Source organism: Lichenostomus cassidix, chromosome 7 (genome assembly GCF_008360975.1).
Source record: "Lichenostomus cassidix isolate B80296 chromosome 7, HeHo_3.0, whole genome shotgun sequence".
Taxonomy (NCBI): domain Eukaryota; kingdom Metazoa; phylum Chordata; class Aves; order Passeriformes; family Meliphagidae; genus Lichenostomus; species Lichenostomus cassidix.
This window is the reverse complement of record NC_139488.1, coordinates 18,496,290-18,518,188: the sequence shown is the minus strand read 5'-3', so window position 1 is coordinate 18,518,188 and position 21,899 is coordinate 18,496,290. Positions and strand designations below refer to the sequence as shown.

The following is a 21,899-nucleotide window of genomic DNA, read 5'->3' as shown; positions in this document are numbered from 1 at the left end:
GTATGTAAGAATAGTAGTTGTATATTAGCTTTACAGTGGAGACAGAATACATGCTTTTTAAAAAATTTGTGTTGTATTCTTATTTATAGAACTTCATTTGAATACTTTATGAAAGATTACATGATGTCAGTTATGAGGTATACAGTATGAATGTATATTATACCTTATATGTGTATATGAAATGCATATTATGTTTTAAATAAGAGCTCAGTTTAGGTATGTCTTACTGAATTGAAGAAGCAAATAGAGGTTTGCTTTCTTTGCTTAAGAATTGATTTCCAGCAGTTTTCATTTGGATTCTATTGCTTGGGTCCCAGATCTTTATCCCTTAAAGCTTCTGTCAGAGTCAGACACTCTTAGTGCTGTAGTACTATTGAGATTGTGAAATTGGGATGGTTTCTTTTGACAGTCTTATGATCCAGTTTAAGAACAAATGACTTTTAAACATCGGGAGGCACGGGACAAAATAGTGAGAGAAAAGTGAGGGTAAAAATAGTCCATCTGTGTATGCATGAACTTATGTCAAGTTTCTGGAATGCAACTGCAACTTGAGACACTGTGGGATGTAGTGGATGAAGGACTGATCAAATGTTCAAAAGCTGTAAAGGTGTGGTCTGGCTGGTACTGAAGGCATTTATCAGAATATTGTGATAACTGTGGAGTTTAAAAACTCTCCTTTGAAGTGATGGAATTGCCTCCAGAGTGAGCGTTGTATCTACTTGTGCTGGTTGGCCAGGATGGCATTTTCCTGCATGTCTTTGTAAGGGGTTTTGGTTTATTTTGTTCTCTGTGTTTTGGTCCCTGTCAGGTGAGCAAGGAAAGGGATGATGGCAAAACGATTTGGGGATTTCAATGTGATTTCCACTGCTCTGTGAGTGCTGGTGGATTTAAACTGGCCCAGTGAAATTTTTTATATATTCTCATAAATAAATAACTTCTGCTGGCTTAACTTCTGAGCTGGTTTAACACAGGATCAATCAAGTGCCAGTGCTAGAACAAATAAGAGGGATGAAGACAGAGTTGTGGCGGGGCTGACCTAGTTCAACTAGGCTGTGAAACTGTAGCCTAAAGGGAAGGAGTTACTTTACCTTAAGCCACTTCTAAAGTGCATTTTGCAAAGTCACAGAATTATTAAAAATGGAAAAGGCAGAAAAGAATGGAATGGATCTGGAAAGTTTGATACAGAAGTTCTTCAGAACATATTCATGCTGCTTATTTTGCCTCTTGTAAAATTACATTGGTCTTCCTACTTTAAGGTTTAGCACCTGGTATCTAGAAATTGTTTCCTGTTTGAACCTGCTGTGGCTAGTCCATGTGACAGTGGAAGAACTTCTCCTTACAGGGAATTGAATTTGGGTTCTTTATTCGTCTTCCAGGATCTGCATTAATATAGCAATTATAGCACACTTTATAATTCCATAGTGCTTTCTTGAGAATCTCAGGAGAAGACATATTCGTAATTTCCATTTTCAGGATATATAAAATTTGGGATCATTAATCCCTGATCCTGAGATTAGCACAGTTGGTCAGAGCATGGTGTTAGTAATGTCAAGGTCTTGGGTTCAGTTCCCACATGTGCCATTCACTTAAGAGCTGGACTTGATCTTTTTGAGACCCTTCTGACTTGGTATATGATTCTGTCATGATGGATTCAGAACTGGCATGTTGTCATAGGCTTCATGGGGAGCAGAGCTTATTTTCTGCTCAGCAGAGCCTTGGGTTCCATATGACTTTACCTCTGTGTTTTGTTACAGTGCCTTCCTTAGCTTGCGATCATAACCAGTGAAAACATCTTTTGACAGAATGTAAAATATGTGGGGGGGGAGTGAGCGGACTGTAAAAGATTTTAGAACACATTGCATAGCAATTCCTTCCTTTTGTGTCTTTTAGGTCTTTATTTACTTTTGATCCCTTCTTATAAGGACAATGGTAAAAAGGAAACCAGTTACTTTTAAAATATGAAGTACATTATTTCAGCATAGATTAAGCCACATTTGTGGTTTATAGCAGTTCAGGTTTCTGTATGTGGAAAAGATAAAAGTGGATGACCAAAGAGAAAAATTAAATTACTTTCACAAGCCCCTTTGATTTCCCCATGGTTGCAAATTGTGCTGTTTATCCGTACTTGAACAAGGAACATGGAATGACTTTTCATAACTTCTGTGAGTGTAATATGAAAGGTGGAAGGCAAAAGTGAACACTATTTATTTGGACATTAATTAACAGAAAGTTGTCATTCATCACTGAGCTCTTTCTCTCAGATACTTTCCCTCCCAGGGATGTATTGGTTGTATCTTCAAACTGCAAATCAACTGACTAGTACTTGTCCTTCTGTACCTTTTCTTAATAAAAAGTGTCATTTCTAATGTGTAAAACCAAAGGAGAACATCTTAATCTTTAATCTTGTGAATTTGCTAGCCATTTTTGTGAATTGCCATTTTAATTATCTTTTTCTATTTTTGCCTTTTTTTCTTGATTCAGATACTTGCTTTGTGGCTTTCTTCTGTTTCCTTCTTCTCTTGAAAGTGATTCTTAATAGTCCTCAAAGAAGAAAGGCTTAAGTTTTAGAAAGTAGCGGGCTGCTTCTGGAAACTATGGCATAAGTTTGGAAAATAGTTTGCGTATTCAAACAAAGCTGTATTTTTTTCGGAATTTTTGTGTTGAAAAATTATTGGTGAAATCTAGTGAATCTTTCCAGTAAAGTTTATTCTTGTGTGATGTATTTTTAGACTATTCTTTGTTTAGTGTTGTTTTTGACGTGGGTAAATAACTCTTTGATGTTGGTAAATGTCCTTTCTAAAAATATCTTGGGAGCTGAAAAGTATTCAGTGTCTCTTGATTCAGGCTCATGTTAAGTGAGTGGGAAATCATTCTGTCTGCTCTAATGGGGTTTGGCTCAACATCATGTCACTGTGCATTAGCCAAGCCTCAGCTACTACCACGCAGGAATTTTCCAAAGAATAAATGTTAGCTTTTCTTTTTAAATGAAACAATTTTGTGCAGATTTTGTAAATCTTAGTTGCTGTACATTTGAAATACACACTGATCCTGCAAAATTTTATGCCTCTTTTAGTTGTTTTTATTGTCAAAAGACATTTTAAAAAGTCGTTATCTGAATGAGGACTTGAAAAATCAGTCCAGCCTCTGATTACATCACAGAAAGGAGAGGAAAGTCAGTGTTCTTCTAATTGTTCACTGGAAGATACTTCTGCTATGTATGGGAAGAAACTGGGATGTTAGATATGTGGACTTTGAGCAGCATAAAAAAAAATTGGCGCTTGTATAATTCTCTGGCCTTAGAATCAGAATGGGCTTGAACATAGTAATTGGAATTTCAGAAAACCATTTCCATACCACCTTTAGTGTAAAAGCATATACTCTCTGAAAAATAGAAAAAGTAATGGTTTTCTTAGTATATGTTAACACTGCTGAGCTGAACTTGGCTAACATTTTTCTCATCTGTTTTATAGGTTTTGTAAAAGACACCGGATTAAATCAAATTCAAATGTTCCATGTGTTCCGAAAGACTTGTTGATGATGTCAGAATTAGTTCTTCCACAGTTCATCTTTAGTCTGATTCAGCACTTAAGAGAGGGATATAATGAGCCTGGTATGTTTTAAATTTGCATGTACCTAGTGTATCTTACCATGCTGTTACCTCTTGCTTTGCAGTCTGTGAAGACACAGTACATGAATGCTATCCATAGTATTTTGTACCTCTCTTCCTAACAAAATCACAGCCTGGCTAAGTGATTGGATTTTGTTACATGCTGGGGAGCTTAAATATGTTTTAAGGGTTACTTAACATTGTGCTGAGCTCTTCCAGAAAATGAAATCAAGTATAGTTTGAAATTTGGATGTGTGAATTTTTGAGCATTATGAATATATAAATTATTTTCATTTGTGGTGGTAGTAACTGTTCTGCTTGTGACAGCCTTGGCCAAATTACATTACATCTAGACCAAAAGACCTTCTTGTGTGGTTTTCAGCTCTTGATCTGCCATCAGAGAAAGACCTTCATAAAATCCTCCAGGTTTTGGAGCCTCATGTTTCCTTTCTAGAAGACTTGACCAAAATGGGAGGTGCAATGAGATCAGTTCTTACCCAGGTTTTAACTAGCCAACAGTTCTACAAAGATCTTAGCTCTGGTATGTTTATGTTATTTCTAATAATTAAATTTTGAAACTATGAAGAATTAAGGGCATAAGTTTTGTTTATAACTTCCTTTTCTGCATGTTTTTATTTGATGTCTCAAAACACAGAAAAAAAGCATATTTTAAAGGATATTTTGTTGGTAGAAGGGTGAGCTTCAGGAATGACTAGAAACATTTGTTATTAAGACCTGCAAGAGTAAACATCTCACCTGTGTCCCAAATCAATATATGAAGAAACATCCTTTGAGAAAATTCTTATAAGAAATCTGTTCTCTTCAAAGTGCTGTGAACATGGTAGCTTAGTACTTCTGAATTAGGCATATAAAGGTTATTTAAAGTAGAAAATGTTTAAATTACTTTGGAATCTGCTCTCACAGAGGTATACTGGAGGAGACCTGAATGGCAAAAGGCCATTGTATGTCCTGCATTTCTGTGCAAAGCCTTTTTCACCTTTTTTTCTTAAATATCAACCTGTGCTTCATTATTTATTCCATCCTGTACCAAATCACTGGGACTCTGAAAATGTTGGCCAGTCACAAGTAACCCCAAACCCCTACTATAAATTAACTCCATGTTATTTTCTTGTGATTAAGAGTCCTTTGCATAGGTGTGGAACAAATAGTTGCTGTAGTCTTAAGTTGCCATGACTGGTTTAGGCAGCAGCTAGTTGAAGAACAGGCAATCTCCAAATGTTTATTTGAAAGGAAAAACACTTAGTAAAGCTGCCTCAGGGCAGTTCTCTGTAGTCTTTCCTTCCTTTTTCACTCCTGTTATAATATTTGAATGTGAGTAATTTAATTACTTCTCTTTTCCTATATGTGATGCATTTCCTGATACAGAAATATGGAAAGGGAATGGAAAGTAAGACATGCTTATCTGAACTCTTGGAATGGAAAATATGTATTACTAAATTGAAACATTGTGGGCTGTTTCTTAGATTGCTTGCATAGAGTATGAAGTATATGAACCAAGGAGCTGCTCTTGTGCTTTAATACTTTTTAATGTATGTATTTAAGGTGTTGGAGAGAATGCATGTGCAAAGAAAAGTCACGAAAAGTACCTCATTGCTTTGAAAGGCTCTGGACTGGCATTTCCTGAGGATAAAATTGCATGTGGTATGCAGGAACAAGGAGCTGGAACTAGCACATTGTCTGTTCAAGGTTTGTGTAGAAAAATATTTTAAGAGAAGACTTGATTGTTGATGGGGTTATATAAACTGTTCTTGAGTGTTATTTTAAAAAAAAGTCTTAATGAATCTTAAGGAATTAGCTGTTATTCATTGCACTACTAAATTGCAAGACTCTCACTTCTAGCAACAAAGCTGAACATTAACTTTTTGTTGCTAATGTGCTAAGCACTATTTTTCTAGCCATTACGTTAGTGGAATTTGAGTAGGCAAGATGAAATTGCTCATAGTGTAATTTTGTCACTACAACAAAGTGATTATCAATCCACAGCACCTATTCTTATAAAGGTTCTGTGGATTTTTTTTTTTTAATCACTGAATTCCGTCAGAGCTATTTTTCAATTTCTGAAAGAACACTTCTTGGTTAACCACAGTGCATTGAAGGTCTGCAGTGGAACATATTTGCAAATCCCTGATTTTGTATTGCTTGGAAATCCTACTCAAACTTCTCAGTCCACTGCTATATATCTTTTAAAGAAAATTAGTATAGTGTTCCATTTCATACTGGCTCATTAAGTATCTTAAAATACTGTCTTTTTAGTATAAGACTTATGAAAGGTATCTCTGAACTTTTTTATTTCAAAAGGTTTAGCAGGTGCTACAGCAACATCAGGACAAGGAGATTCTTCAGATGAGGTGAGACTTTTTAAAGACTGTAGTGAACTGCAATAGAATATTAAAGGGAGAGAGTGCTTGCAGCCAAATCCCACAAATTTGAAGTCTTCTATCTGCCATACATTATCACCATTTTAGTAATTAGGAATAAGGGAGTACAAAGGAATAGATATATATAAAGGAATAGATCTCATGCCTTTGATTTACTGAGGAACTCTTGAAAAATCCTGATTTTTGCTAATACTGTTTCAGTTTAATTTATGTATGTAATGTAGAACAAACCTGTGTAGGTATTCCAAAAGTCACTATCAAGCAAATTTGGCTTGATTAAAGCAAACTTAGAGCATGTAATGCTGTGAGTGATGTTAACAGTTTTTGGCACGTGGCAATCCAACTGAACTGGTGATAGTGGCAGTGAGAATTTCTCTGTAGATAAATTCCCATAGGTGCACTTGACCTTACTTACCAAACACATTGAGTGGGAATAAAAAGGAGATAATCTCATTTTAGGTTGAACTTTAATAAATAAGTGGATTTTAATGAGGAAAGTTAAATTCTGCTAGCGTAACTTTATCAATTTGTTATCATCTTTTTTTCTCAACGTTTTAAAACGTAATTTCAGCTAGTAGGCCTTTGTAGACATTTTGGTAGGGTAACATAACAGACTTCAAATAACATAAAGAGATGTCCAATATCAAAACATTTATTCCTCAGTGTGGCAAAAGTGTTCATGGACTGTGTTCTGTTTGATTCCTTTGGGACAAAAAATCTTCATAAATAAGAGGACAGGTTTAGAGAAGGCCTTTTCTCCTTTTGCATAAAGGAATACATGAGAGAAATAACAGCCATCCTTCAGATTAATTTTTTGCTTAGAACCATCTACTACTGTAGAAGTAAAACTAACTACTCAGCTGTGCAAACCATTTCAAACTGCTTAGTTCCCTGCAGAAGCACTGCTCTGATTTGTAGTCTGTGTAAGTTTTGTAATTTAGTGTTCCATCTGTGAAACAATGCTACTATTAGATCATGGTAGGAAGGAGCATTATTAACCTTTCTAGATTCATTTTAAAAACCGGAGGAAGAAAATCCAGTTAAAAGTGTACTCTTGCCACTTTTCTTAATTATAACATAGTTTTACTCTGCCATATGAGAGTATAATATGGTATTAAAAACAAACTGTAAACGTCCCTTGTAACTCACACGGGAGTACAGAGGAAAGGAACATTATTTTTCTAATATGCATTTCAGCTTTCTACCTGCATAGTCTGTTTTGACTTTTGGATGAAAGGAATAGACATCCTTGTCAGTAATTCTTATTTGTCAAGCAGACCATGATGAAGAAAAATAAAAAAATAACCTTTTTCACTGATGCTTTTTTCAGGGCACGAGACTTGAATTGCAGAGTCCTGCAATTCATAGTAATATCCCAGCAGGTCTGATTTTTTTCTTGAGAATACATGGCCCCTCTGACTGGGGACTGGGCAGTGGCAACATCCTGAGAACTTAGTGACTCATTCCTGATTGAAGTGCCAAAGTACTCTGTGTTCACAAAGATCACAGGATGCCTAAGAGTTCATATGTGTATCCATCTTAAAATGAATTTTTAGATGGAGGTAATGAAAGGATAGGAAAAATCTGCCCTTCCATTTACACCTTACTTTTGGTTAGTCCTGAGATACAAAGTATGAACAACCTTCTTCCTCAAGAAAGCACAGTAACTTCTGGAGATTCAGGTTCTTTATTTTTCCTGTGAAGTTGGGAAGTAAAACATGTTATTTGCTTAAGGGGGAAGGATATTGATTACTTACTTTTAACAGTAGATACCTGCATTAATTATATCTCATTTTATTAGCTCCATTAAGAATCTTTATCTCTAGTTTCATTAGGACTACCCATGTTAGTAAAGATCCATGCAACATTAATATAGTCCTGTAATGTCACATTCTTTCTTAACGTGCAGTGTTAGATTTTGTGAAGTGGTGGTGATGTTTTTAACTTGTATTACATTTTGGAACTTTTGCTGTTTAGTTTGTGGAGTGTCTTGAAAGCTCCGGATGAAAAGTGCCTGTGTAAAATGTTTCCGTTATTTTGTAGGGAAAAGCAGATAGAATTGACCTGTTAAAGGTGTCAAAAATACTTTGTTCTTGCATCAAAAGTTTATATTGATTAGAAAATATCTAGCTAATTGTCTGTGTTTCCAGCTTGGATATACAATATGTTGGCTGATATTTTTTCTCTGAAACAAAACCCTACAAACCCTACAAGTGGATAAGGTAAAATCTTAGATGTGCAAAGGTTAGAAATTTTGTAATGTTAAACTATTTTGTAGCAATCACTTTCAGAAATGAAAGCAAGTAATCTTAAAAAATAATGGAATAAATGCAGATGATAATGTTGCCTGTAGGGGGAAAAAGAGGCAATTGAAAAATCATGTTTTTCTCTAAAGAGTTGCACACTGTGCGTGGTTGCTGTAAACAGTAAAAGTGTTTTTCTTGTAAGAATATATTGAAGACTTCTCTGTTTTAGTTTGGTAGTTAAACCAGAATTTTGAGAGCATATAATCTCTTGACAATAAGATTCTAAGTATATGATTATCAATTTTTAAAACTCTTCCCCTACCCCAGGAGGACCAGGATGGTAGCCAAGGTGTGGGAAAGCGCAAGAGGGTGAAACTAAGCAGCACCACCAAAGGTATTTATGAAGTACTGATCTCAGTTTATCACGTTTGCTTTATGTCTGTCTTAAAAATCGCCAGGAATACCCAATTCCTGAGTACTGTGGTGTGCTGTATGTGACAGCTATTGAACATAGCAAACTCGAAAAAGGAATAGCAAGTGAAAATGTGGTGATTGGCAACTTAAATTTCCCTTGAGTGAGTACCACTGTCTGGGACTCTGTTTGACCATTTTGTCACCTCTGTGTTGTAAGCTGACCTCCCAAAAATTCATTCAGTTTTCACTGTGTGGCTATCAAGGCTGCAGTGCAGCTTTATTAAACAAATGTTGGATGTGTTCTTAAAAAAAATTTTTGATTGTGCCTCTGTACAGTATGACTGTGTTTGTTCAGCCAGACGAGAATGGTTCGCTCTGGTTCTGGTTGGTCTTTCTGTACTCTTTTAGTAATGTTTAAGACAAAATACTTAAATGAAGTCTCCCTTGAAACCAGTGCATTATTTTTCTACCTTGAAGTTAGTCCCTTGTGCAATTTCTATTCCAACATGAGCAGCACTTACATTGATGTCAGAGCATGTTTTAATTCAATAATAACCACGGGCTAGAGACAAGGTAGTTCTGTCTTGTGCTTGACATGTTTTTGAGCTAAAAAGTGTTTATTGATATTTAAATGCTGTTGTTAAATAAAGAAGTCCTTTTTGGTTGTGTTTTTTTGAATTTGAGTGTGAGGAGACTAACATAGGAAGCGCAAAGCATTGGAAGCCTTGAGAAAAGTACATTTGAGTTGAAGAGTTGTGAAAGTTGGAATAAAGTTTCTGGAGGGTCTCTGGAGCAAAGGTTTGGAGCTTGAGTTTTAAATGCAAAGGTTAATGAATCAATAAGATAGTGTGATTTTTGTGGGCAGTGTGGGAAAGTGAGATTAATTGTTTCAAGTGTTTTCAGATTGAAGAAGAAAGAGATGAGGAAGCTGAAAAAACAGACAACTAAATGTTTTGGCAACAGTGTTGTTTAGAGATGATCTTAAAAATGGTGTGAGAAAGATTGTGGTAGAGAATAATAATGTGGAAGAGGCAGTAGTTTTGGAGAAGAGCAGGAAATGTAGAGACATCCAAGGAAAGTTCTCTTGGATTTAAAAGGCTGTTAGCTTGTCTAAAAGATGAGTTAGAGTCAGGTAACATAATAAAAAAATGCTGTTGTTCTGATGCATAGTAACTAATTAGGGAAAGAGGCAGGGAGGAATCCCAGATTTAGAAACTGCCTGATCAGAAAACCAGTAACAGCAGTGGCATTTCAGGAAAAATGATACTTGAATTCAACATTTCATTTTCCCCCAGGATTGTAGTCTTCCCCCTCTGAGGCAACCCAACATGGACTGTGCTCATGATGTTGATAGCTCCTAATATCTGCCCCAGAGGAGGGAGTCTGCCAATGGGGGAAGGGTAAGTATCTGTTTTTATTAAATATCAAATAGTTTTCTGAAGTTTTCAATATTCATATTTTATGTCCAATAGGGTATAAAATAAGAGTATGAAAAGAAAATTTTAGAAAACTGAGTATTGAATAAAAACAGATTTACCTTTTCCATATAAGCAGACTCCCTGTCCCATCCTAGCTCTTCAGTGGTACTGTCTTCATACAGGGTTGTTTATATACTGGAGATATCTTGGAATGCTAAGTCTCATATTCCAGAGAGATATTTACAACACTCTGTGAAGTGTTTTATGGCACTAAGAAAGAATAAAATGTTTCTTTAAAGAAAGTACAGTTTTTATTCTGAGGTTCACTGATACACTTGTGGGACATAGTACTGAGAAATTTTTCTTTTTACTCTGTTTTAAAACCTCATCCTGCATCCATCTGAAATACCAGATGTTTAAGACAATTTTAAATCCACAGGCGCTATATTTTTTAAATAAAAATACAGTGATGCTTTTGAGAAGAGTGGGAACAGTAGTCCCAGTGCTCTTGACAAATTCTCCAAGTTTGCTAAGAGCATTCTGCCTACTTAAATTATGTAGCAGATGTAAGTGGAAATGTATTGTTCTGTCCCTGCCTGAAGCTGCTGCATAAAGTGTTGGGTATGCACTGTTCAGCTATGATATGTGTCAGAGGAAGTTGCACATCAGCAATAGATACGGTTGTGTCACTTGTCTCCATGCCTGGTGCTCTCACTCAGAAGCATTTGGCATGTACCTAAATTTGTGCTCTCTGGTCTGTGGACCGAGGACTTCAGTTTTGCATGGTTCCTAAGCTTTCATGGGCAGTGAAAGCACACATGCAACTTCATAACAAGAGATGAAGAAAAGAACGTAAATGTGCATCATATGTTTGTTGGGTAGATGAGGTATAATACCTTACAAAATATTTTAATATTAATTAATATTACAAAATATTATAATATTTTTAAATATTTCATGATTCTGTGAAAGTAATGTTTTTGTATCAATGCTTGTAGAATATATTGAATAAAACATATTCTTGCCTTTTTGTGGCTTGCTTGAGTCTTGAGGAGAGCCCCAAAAATTTAAATCTGGGCAAATTGGTTACTTGCCGTGGGAACTTCTGACATTTGGTAATGATGGAAAATTGAGGTAATTCCTGCTTAGGAAGAGCACAAATATCCTGCTTACAATAGGCACAAATCTATCCAGTGCAGTCTCTAAAGCTGTCACACTTAAGTGAAGATGTGAGTCTTCTAGGCCAGATGATGTTCAGTGTAAATGTTTTTGTTTGTGTGCTGGTGGGAGCACTTCATACACTCCTATTGGAATATGTGATTTTGTGTGGTCACATATCCTCAGGTGTAGTTATTTTCTAGATACAGCGAAGTAGTTTATTTTCTTCTTTAGTCCTCCTGTGTTACTGGAGTCAATGCTACGTGTTGTAGTTTTAAAGCATAAATAATCAATGTCTTGAAAAATGATGATGAAGAGTCTTTACATTTTATTAATTTAAAAAACAGTTAATACGATTTATGCTCTGTCAAGTGATAATTTCATGAACAGTTTGTTCTAGCAAAGGTCAGTTTGCAGCTTTGCAGTCAGGAAACTGATCTGCTTGAAAACACAGCTGACAAAATGGAATGATCCTGGACTTGTTTCCGATGTAGGTCCCCCACAGGGATCTACTGTCAGCATGAGTAAAGGGGCAGAGTGAATGGACATGGGTTGAAAGGGGAAAGATGAGACTGTCTCCCCTGCTACCATCAGGAACTAGTGCCTGATTATCTGGTTATGGTAATTTTTCTATTAAAAAACCCCAACAAACAACTTAGTGGTTGGTCAATCAGTGCATATAATGCTTTGAAAGTAAGAATAACGGATGTTATTGCTTCTATTTATTTTGTTTAGAGCTTTGTAAAGTGTTCTTTAGGTAACAGAACTCAACATTTAATCATAAGTTGCATTTTGTTGTTTTGATATTTTAACTTCAGTTAAGAGGTAGTCTATATTGTTTCCCTTGGTTAAGTGGTTGTGTAAATATTGTGCAATTTGCTGTGATGGATTATAGTCAGTGCAGCTGTTACAGTAAGGTGATATGAGTCAGTGCAATCAATGAAGATTGGACTGTGTGTTAGAATTGTACTGAAAACTTTAACTGGCTTTCCTGGGAGGTCCTTTTTATAGTTACAGACTCTGACACTGTGCAGTGTTGGTCATGTTCATTTTTCCATTGTTTAAAAAAATTGTATACATAATGCACTAAGATGTTTTAAGATTTTTGTTCCTACATTTTTATATGAGTGCAACTGCACTATCGTTGTTCTTAGTTTTAATAATTGTTATGTTACACATGCCCTGCTTCAACCTTTTATGCAGATCAGTCTATCATGGATGTTTTGAAGCATAAATGTTTTCTAGAAGAATTATTATTTTGGACAATAAAATACGAGTTTCCACAGAAGATGGTGACTTTCTTACTCAACATGCTACCAGATCAAGATTATAAGGTACTTGGCCTTACTTAATTCAAACCTTAATATCTTTTTTTATTCACTTACTTAGTATGTATTATGCCTTTCATGAGACCATGTATGCCTATGTTTGAAAAATACACAGTAAAATAATACAGATCTTTTACTTTGTTTTGAGTATTTTGTTAGAAGTTCGAAAGTGTTCAGTATTGAAAAGCAATGTGGACAAAACGGTAATTCTGGAGCAGCACTATTAACTTCAGTTTCATGGTTTATTTTCCTGTTTGTCTGTTATTGCATATTTGCATGTGTGGGATTTTGTTTCATTTTATTTTACTTTGTAAATTGTTTTTTATCACGGAAAACATGTGGATCCGCACTGTATGATTCTGTAGTGTGGTATGACCAGAGAATAATTGCAGTGACTTCATTCCTGTTTCAGCTATTGTAGTAGGCAGTGGTTTCTCCATACAGCCCATTACAGTGTGAGTGTTCTTGCTGCAGCTATGCCCTAGGTGATTTTGGCAGCCTTCCAGGTACTTCCTTACAGAGTTTTGCAGTTGTCCATAGCAAGTATCTCCTGGCCTGGAGTTGTGGAGACTGGATGTCATCTTCCTGTTTTAAATCTTGGTGTGCAGCCAGGTTTGGTTGTTTGTTCCACATGGTCCCAAGACCTAGTATACATAGCAATCAGGCTTAACATTTTGCTCTGATCATGTCATACCCTTGAGCCATGCAAATATTTTGGACCTTCTCAATCCCTGCTGGGAGGCAAAGATCAAGAAATTCTGAAATCCAGGCATGCAGATTTCTTCAAAAATGTCTGTTTGTAATGGGACAACCCTGTATCTGTGCCCCCTTAAAACCTTGCTGAATCAAAACAAATTACGTGAAGATAACTTGCAAGGAAGAAAAAGATATGGTCTTCAGCACTACAGTGTCCATGTCAAGACACCATTTTGATTTGGGATACCAGCATAGATTCGTCTTGGTCTTAGATTCAGCTAATACATGAGGAGACATTAGGACTTCTTAACTGATGATCCATTGCTATGAAGCTTGAATTCTTCTTGGTATTTGGACACCCACATGGACATCCAGTTCTCCTGATCCATTGCCAGCTAAATTCCTGCCTGTAAAAACACCCAGCTGCTAGCAGCATGCAGAAGAATCTGGTAAGTGTTGCTGTGTTTCCCTTTTTACTGTACCATGTAATTGAAACAGCTTTTAATGATTGTGGGATCTTTCTTCCTTTGACAACGAGCCACAGTCTTCAGTGATTTTCTTAGCTGTGTTCATCATCTTTCTTCACTTAGAATGGAGATGACTGTGTATTTTGTCTCTCTACTGATTGCCACCTTTAACTGGAAATAGTCCATTTTCTACCCATTGCGTGCTCAGATTGAAAGCTTTTTTAAACTTCTTGGTTGGTTGGTTAGTTAGTTGGTTGGTTGGTTTTTTTGTTACCAATTTCATATTGTGTTCCATTAAAACAGTTAATTCCTATGTTAAAGCTTTATTAGAAGCACAAATACGAAGTATTTGAATTTTTTTTAGAATCTGTGTTTAGTTGCTGTGATTGTCTAAATGGCATTTTTAAGTAGTAAGGAAACTCGGAGCAGGAAATGTATCACACAGCAGTACTAGGGAGGCAGTAACACTATTTTTTTGCAAGATACCTGTGCTTTGTTGCAAAACTGTGTCAATGCTGCATTAATTTTAAACATGTTTGTGACGCCTGTGGTTAATTTACAAGGAGCGGCTCTGCCTTTTACATGTAAAAGAGAGATCATAGCATTTTGGGATGAATTAGAAGAATGTTTTATCATACATGCTTCTGTTTAGCTTTTTTGAAAGAAAAGCTTGTTTGCTGATTAATCATATTGCATTCTTAAACAACAGGAATACCTCTAGGGATATAATCTGTTTCAAGTGATCTCTCAGCTTTCTGCTTTCTCTCATCCCATCTACACCACATGTGCTGTTCTAATTTTTTCTGTGTCTGGTATTATGCAGTTTATATGATTCTTTGTGAGGTGATTTGGCTCGTTAAATCAGCAGAATTATGCTAGGTTGGATTTCTGATAAACTGAGGGAGCTTGCCAGACACAGACCACAGAGCTGGCTATCTGTGTATGCTTTGAAATTGTTGAAATCTCTGACCTCCAGCATAAACATATTAGAATCCATCATTGCCCTGTGTAGCAGTCACTGAGCCACCAGCAATCTCAGTTTCATAGTTTTTTTTTTTTTTTTAAATAGGAAAACAAACTTCCCTTGTAGGATTCCCAGTACTGAAAAGAGGTGTTAAAAGGGGTGGGCTAAAACCCTGGGTTAACTAGCTTTTCCCTCTCTCCCCACTTTGGCATATGAGAGAGATAGCACAACAAAAAGTGTGGTCTTTGCCTTACAGATTTGTGCTTGAGGCATCCCTTCCAGCACATTCTGACATTTGAAGCTTGGAAGACTTACAAGTGAAGAAAAAGAAAGCAGAAGAGAAGTTTATTGAAGCTTCCAAGAAATTAAAAGTGTTATGGTGTGGACAAGAGGAAAAGCAAAGGCCAGAGAAACAGACCTTCACATGACCAAGGACAAGGCAAAGAATGTGTTGGCAGTAAACAGGAAGATGATGGAAGAGTGTAAATCGTCCAAGAGCAGAGTCTTGCTGAAATCTGGAATATTGGAATTATAAAAATGCAAAAGCATCTGGTAGACATAATGAATCAACTAACATAATCACCAGAAATGTGGTGCCTTGTCAGGCACCTCCCGTAGTGACTCTTGAGGCACCTATTATAGCAATAGGACTTCACTAAACCCTGGATATGCTGTTCTGCAATTTCTGTGAACATTCTTCTATTGGAACCTTAATTTTAGTGCATAATTCAGCTGGCAGAAATACCTTCCATCTTAGCATTGAGAGTATAAACATGGGGGATGTAAGTTCTAAGTGAAATACGGGGTTGTCTCCAAAAAGTTCTGGGATTGTTGAGTGGTCACCAAGAGGAAAGGCCAGTTGAAAAAATTAGCTTTTTTTTGTCCTTACGGTAGAAATTTAGAAGCTGCTCAAGATCATAGAGAGTAAGTCAGTGAAGATAATTGGATATACAGAAAGCATACCTATCTTAGGAACCATTTCTTGCAAAAGCTTGGAAGCTGACTATGGAAACGTGTTATGACGAAAATTGCTTTATTGCTCTATTCTGTATTTTTCCTTAATAGTGTACATAGCTTTGGCCACCGAAAGAAAGCATATGTGGATGGACTGATTTAGCCTACTGTGGCTGGCTTTATGTACTGACTGCAGTTTACCACAGTATTTCAGCTTTTTAACTTCTGGAATCAGTTTAGTTTCTTCCTTTCAAAATTGGAAAGCGTTTTATTTGTTTGTTTAACTTGCAAGTGAATGTAGGAGTAAAGCTTCTGTCTTTCCTTTGGTTAAGTGTTGTACAGAGTCTCTACCATTATGCTGTATTGAGAGCAAATTTGCAGTACTTTCAGAAGTTTGTTATTGTATATGAGTGAGGCACAAAAAATTTTGATGCATGCCGATATGAACTAGACAGAACGCAAAAATCCTATTTAAACTGTGTGAAGAAGTAATATGTAAACAAAAGATACTTTTTTACCAGCAGCATTAATATACTAACTTCTTAAAATAGCTGGTACACCATTTCTGTCTGAGGCTTAACATTAATATTATGAATGTCTTGATGATAAGTGCTATTGCCAGTGATGAAAATTGTTTCACACTTTTAACTTAAAGAAAATTATACGATGGGAATATCTGTAATACCAGAATGCTATCACATTGACTTTGCTCAAGTATTGTGAATATGTTGTGCCAAGAAGGCTTTAGCTGAAAACAATTACCATTTGCTGGCTGCTGTATATGGAACACACTTTCAGTTATTATACAGGTCTTCATCACTGGGACCAGGTAAAGGAAGGCAAGTTAAATATTCTTGCAGTGTTTCCTGCAGTGATATCCCTATTCTCCTGGTCCATTTTTTTGCATCAGCAACTTTATCTTTGGGGGTATTTGCTGGGAGAAGCAGTTTCTGTGCCCAGCAGCAGCATTATGTCATCCTATATTTGGAAGTATTTTCTAAGTCATAATAACATGGTAATGCCATAATAAAAATAGGAGTGCACTGAGTCTAAAGCAGGTAAAATAAAGTAGTGATCTGTTTATGGCCTGGTGAAAACTCAGCTGCCAGAGGGTAGTTTTAAGTTTTCTGTTTCTATGCTTATGAAAGGTTAATACTTCCAGAAGGAATGGGCAAGGGATTTTTAGACTTTGATCTGAAAATTTTTGTCTATACCCAGCTTGTCTTCTTACTAAGCCAAGCAAGTGCAGATGGTGTTAATTCAGAACCTAAAGTACCAAGTGAGAAGTGATTTCAAAGCTATCAGATACGTTCACATATATGCAGTGCAAAAGGTTGATTTGCAATGCATTTTGAGGTTAATGGGGTGGATCACAGAACTGTACTAAGATGAATGTATGTATATACAATATATTTAAATACTGATCTAGTTTAAAAAACTGCAAACAGTTGTGTGAAGAATAACAAACCTGGCTAATTATGTTGGTATTGAGGGGAAGACACTAAAAGTTTATTTGAAAAGTGTAGGATGCTGTGATAGTAGAAATGAAAGTCAGTGTGGAAATGTCTTGCTTGACCAATAAATGAAAAACTTACTCACAGGTAGATGGCTGCAAGTGATAAAACAGCTTTATAAGGCACTACTAAACTCATTGTTCGCTGTGTATCGTTTTAGGACATCCTGTTCTAGGATGTACAAATTTAGGATAAATTAATTATTAGAACTTTACTGCTTTCACAGGCATGCTGAGACCTTATATTCCTTGTTTGAACATTTCTGATTTGGGTTTTGGGGTTTTTTTTAGTGTGGAAAATATAGAATGAGAAGATTAGATTCTGGGAAAACGTAATAAAATTAGTAGCCTAGGATACCCCTCCCTATGTATAGGTCTTTTCATTTGGACTGTTTCTAGAAAACAGGCATCAATTTTGGCTTGTCAGAGCAACTGATGTATCCCAGGACATGTTGATTGTACATTCGACAAGGAATATTTTATAATGAAAGAAAGCTACAATTTTTGTATGATGCTTATTAATGTCAACATTTCTTTATAATTTGCAGATTGCTTTTACAAAAACATTTGTTCAGCATTATGCTTTTATTATGAAAACACTGAAGAAAAGCCATGAATCAGACACAATGTCTAATAGAATTGTGCATATCAGTGTTCAGTTGTTCAGCAATGAAGAACTAGCACGCCAAGTAACAGAAGAATGCCAACTGCTGGATATTATGGTCACTGTTCTGTTGTACATGATGGAAAGTTGCCTTATTAAAAGTGAATTGCAAGGTAGGTTGAGTTGTTTGTTTCTTTCCATGCATAATAAATTGATTATAGAGGAAATTCAGTCTTTCCTTGGTAAGTCAGTTTACCCCTCTGATGCCTTTCCAAAAATGCACAGGATCTAGCAATATATGGTAGAGGCTTAGTATCAAAATTCCCTTGAAATATAAAGGTAGTTGTCAAGTGTGATACTAATATTTAATCCTTTGGTTTGTAGGGTTTTTTTAAATCAGAATATTACATAGTTTAGAATGCAGAGTATTACCTTGCAAGTACTTAATTTGTCGTATAAAGTGCATAAACAACTATTTGAATGAAAACTTACGTATGCAAATTATTAATTTAAGAAATACTTTCAAATAATTTTACAAGCTATGTGCAGTATTTAAAATTGTTTTAGCTTTTAAAACCTGTGATTGCTGCAATAAAATTTGATATTATGAGTGGAGAAGAATTTAATACTTTGTAAATATAGTAATTTGATCAACCTGACAGAGTGGCTGTTTGAATTTGGCTGGGGTAGACTTATAACTTCTTTAAGTGAAGACAGCTGTCCTATATTCGCCCTTCTTGTTTTGCCTGTCCTTATATGAAAATGGCACAACTGAATCTTGCTGACTTTTGTCATTCACACTTCTAAGTGTCTAATAGACTGGAGACCTCCCAGCCCTTTTTATCCTAGTTTGAATCTGGAAGGACTCCCTAGACAGGCTGAGTGGTGCTGCTAAATAAGTATCATGAATTTCTGTATGAAACTGTTTTTTTTTTTTTTTGCCTGAAGTATCCTTTGTCTCAGAGTCCACTCCATAGCCTAAACAAAAATGACTGTGCAGAAATGGGAAATCCTCACTCGTCTAGCTATCAAGGGTGCCCTCGTTCAGCAGCATTTCAGTATGAAACATTTTTCTGTTGCCCTACATAGATTGCTTTATAGTATTAAAAGAAGAATTCTGAATATTTAACAGTTTGTATATCAAGTGATTTTTGCTAAGTCAGTGCCATTGTTGGAATGGCACTATTTAAATCTACTTCTAAGCATCTTTTGAATGTTACTTTTTGCTAGCATGATGATCACGTTGTGTAATGGGTCAGAATTGCAGTCAAGCAGAAAAAGGCTGTGACTGTGATTAGTCATTTTCTGAAGAAGTTTTGTGGTAATTAATGGATGTAATGTGGAGCTGGTAAATTAAATATTGTTAGATATATTTGTGATAGATGTGTGAGAGAAGACTTACCCTTGGAGCAGCTATTCCACTGTTTCCTTTTCTCTCTTCCCAGCACCAGTGACTTCTCTTAGCTAAGACACCACTATAGAAATATAGAATCTTTTAGGTTGGTCATTGAGTTCAGCAGTAAACCTAATAATTTCAAGTCTACTTTCAAGTCTAATTTCAAGTCTACTAATCCCAGTCTACTACTGGGATATGTTTGGTACTTTTCAATATTTCACAATGTCTCCCACTCACTGCTTTATATATGAAAGGTTGGGCATACTGTAAATGGACAGAAAAGAAATAATGAAATACATTATTCGTGTTTTGCCCTCTCATATTCTCGGTGGTCTTCTTCTGCAGTTCTTTGGGCTTTGATATTGTGTTCAGTTCAAGTGATCTCTTTAATGAGAGAAATAGTGAAAAGTCTGTGCTGGTGAGATAAATTAAGAAGAATTCTGTTTGTGCAGCTACTCTAAACAATAGGTTGTTTAGTATCTGAATGAGACAAAATTTACAAATCCAGCTAATGGATAGGTGGAGAAAGCGTGTTTGAAGGGAGCAAGAAGAACATGGAACAGGAATTGTGTGTGCTATAGCTTGTTTAATTTGCATTGCTTACAGATCCTAATAGTCTTTTGAACAGTTGACACCTATTTAAAATATACAGTTCCCTAAGGGTGTTTGTGGAGAAACTGTTTTAATGAAACAGTTGGCCTGTGTTGATACCAACTTCATAAGTTTTACTAACTCACCTTAGCTCTCTCACATGTAGTGTGAAAGGATGAAGGGTGGAAATGTAGATGCAGATGATAAAAACTGGCTCCCTGGGAAGATTTATATCTGTATGTTCTTGGAGAATTTTTTCCTCTCTATCAGGACTTTGCTCCTAATGAACTTTATATGGGAGAAGAATGCTTTGCTCTGCTCTTCTCAGACTCAACATGCCAGTGTAGGTTTTGATCACCAGGTTTGTTCTTGAAGGCTGTGAGGTACCTTGGTTACTAGGGGTATGTCAAATTCAAAGTAAACTTCAGGTGTTTGTAATAGGAATTGTATTGTTTGGTCTTTTTATACTTCTTGAAAGTATTGAAAGAGGCATAGATGGGATGATTTTACTAATGTGTTGCTTTCTGAAGGTTGTGATTCCATTCAAAGTATAAGTGACTCCTGCTGAGTGGCATCTGTGTTGTTGAGTCCATTATGCAAAAACAGCCTCTGGTACCACAGAAGAATAGTTTTTCTTTTCTGCAGTTTTCTCTGTGTGTGTGTCTGACCACAGCATTACAGTACATCCTAATTTTTATTTTTGCTTTATTTTGTAACTTCTAATAAATAATAAAAATTCCTTTGTCTTCTCCTTTTATTTTGGTTTTTTCTTTTTTAAATCTAGATGAAGAGAATAGTTTACATGTTGTGGTGAATTGTGGGGAAGCACTACTGAAGAATAATACTTACTGGCCCCTGGTTAGTGATTTTATAAACATACTTTCACACCAAAGTGTGGCAAAGAAATTTTTGGAAGATCATGGTCTTTTGGTAACATGGATGAATTTTGTATCATTTTTTCAAGGTATGTGTCTTTTATAATCAGTACTAATACAAGGATGTTAAGACAGCTTAATGTTCACAGTAGCAAAATCCGCACAATGCTGTATGTAAATATTTAATTTATTAGTATTCCCCTAAGATTGTATTTCTTGAAGAGAACAGAAAACAGATTACAAAAATATCTAACTGGTCTTTGTCTTATGTGAAGTATTTGAAGATCAGGCACACCACACTTAGTCGACTGAGATTCATGGTGCAAGAATTCTGAGGTTGTACTTAAAGTACAGATCATAACTGTAAAGCAAACTGTTTTACTGGTTACGTTCTAAATTTATATATATGGGAAATTAATCTAATACATGTGGATCTTTTTCTAAGTGTTTCTATATTTTAAAATGGTAAGCTTCTCAATACTGATAAGTGTTCTATTTAGAAAGAAGACCAACATTCAGATGTTACGATTGACTAAGTGGCATTCAAAGTAGAAATTAGTGTACCCTGAACAGCAAGGGCTGCAGTTACTAGCTAGTCTTTTTTCTGGTTTATTTCTGTTGAACTTTGTTTCTTCTTCCAGTATTTTATCAAATATTCTGCTGCTATATAAAATACGTTCTTACACTTAGTTAAAGTTGTTTTTAGAGGTGTGTAAATGCATAATACTAAAAATACTGCATTCCATTTAGCCCTAGTTAAATCTTGGGTTGTATAACTCTGCTTAAATCTTTGAAGGTATGAATTTAAATAAACGAGAATTAAATGAGCATGTGGAGTTTGAATCGCAGACATACTATGCTGCCTTTGCTGCTGAGCTGGAAGCCTGTGCACAGCCAATGTGGGGTCTTCTGTCACACTGCAAAGTTAGGGTAAGGCTAACATTTCCCTGTCATTATTCTTGGTTTTATTCATGACTTATTCTAGAATTCTCAAACCTGAAAGGTCTGTTTTTTGTTTGAAAAAACTTAGATTTTGCTGTCTTTGTCTATTTAAATGAAATAAAACTCCAGTCAACTCAGATTCTGTGTAGAGTGAGTATAGAATTCATGCTTGTACGTAATTTATTGTCTCTAGTACAGGGACTACAAGTTCAGGTGAGTGCAGTCATTTCATATGGCTGTAGATATAGAATGACTTCTAATCTAATGAAGAACTTGATAGATGTGTCTGTGTCATTCTGGCTTTGTTCAGTGGGAATAGAGATGTAT

General features: G+C 35.8%; 1 protein-coding gene across 4 annotated transcripts in view; it reads left to right on the top strand.

Moving 5' to 3' along the window:
- UBR3 (ubiquitin protein ligase E3 component n-recognin 3) overlaps positions 1-21,899 on the top strand; it is a 103,092-nt gene that overhangs the window by 9,358 nt on the left and 71,835 nt on the right. For all 4 annotated transcript variants that reach the window (XM_085066500.1, XM_085066496.1, XM_085066499.1 and 1 more), the window contains exons 2-10: positions 3,471-3,610; positions 3,990-4,148; positions 5,171-5,314; positions 5,927-5,976; positions 8,580-8,646; positions 12,446-12,576; positions 17,713-17,941; positions 20,540-20,719; positions 21,427-21,560. In XM_085066500.1, coding sequence (XP_084922626.1) covers positions 3,471-3,610; positions 3,990-4,148; positions 5,171-5,314; positions 5,927-5,976; positions 8,580-8,646; positions 12,446-12,576; positions 17,713-17,941; positions 20,540-20,719; positions 21,427-21,560 — 1,234 coding nt within the window. The remainder of the gene's footprint in view (positions 1-3,470; positions 3,611-3,989; positions 4,149-5,170; positions 5,315-5,926; positions 5,977-8,579; positions 8,647-12,445; positions 12,577-17,712; positions 17,942-20,539; positions 20,720-21,426; positions 21,561-21,899) is intronic.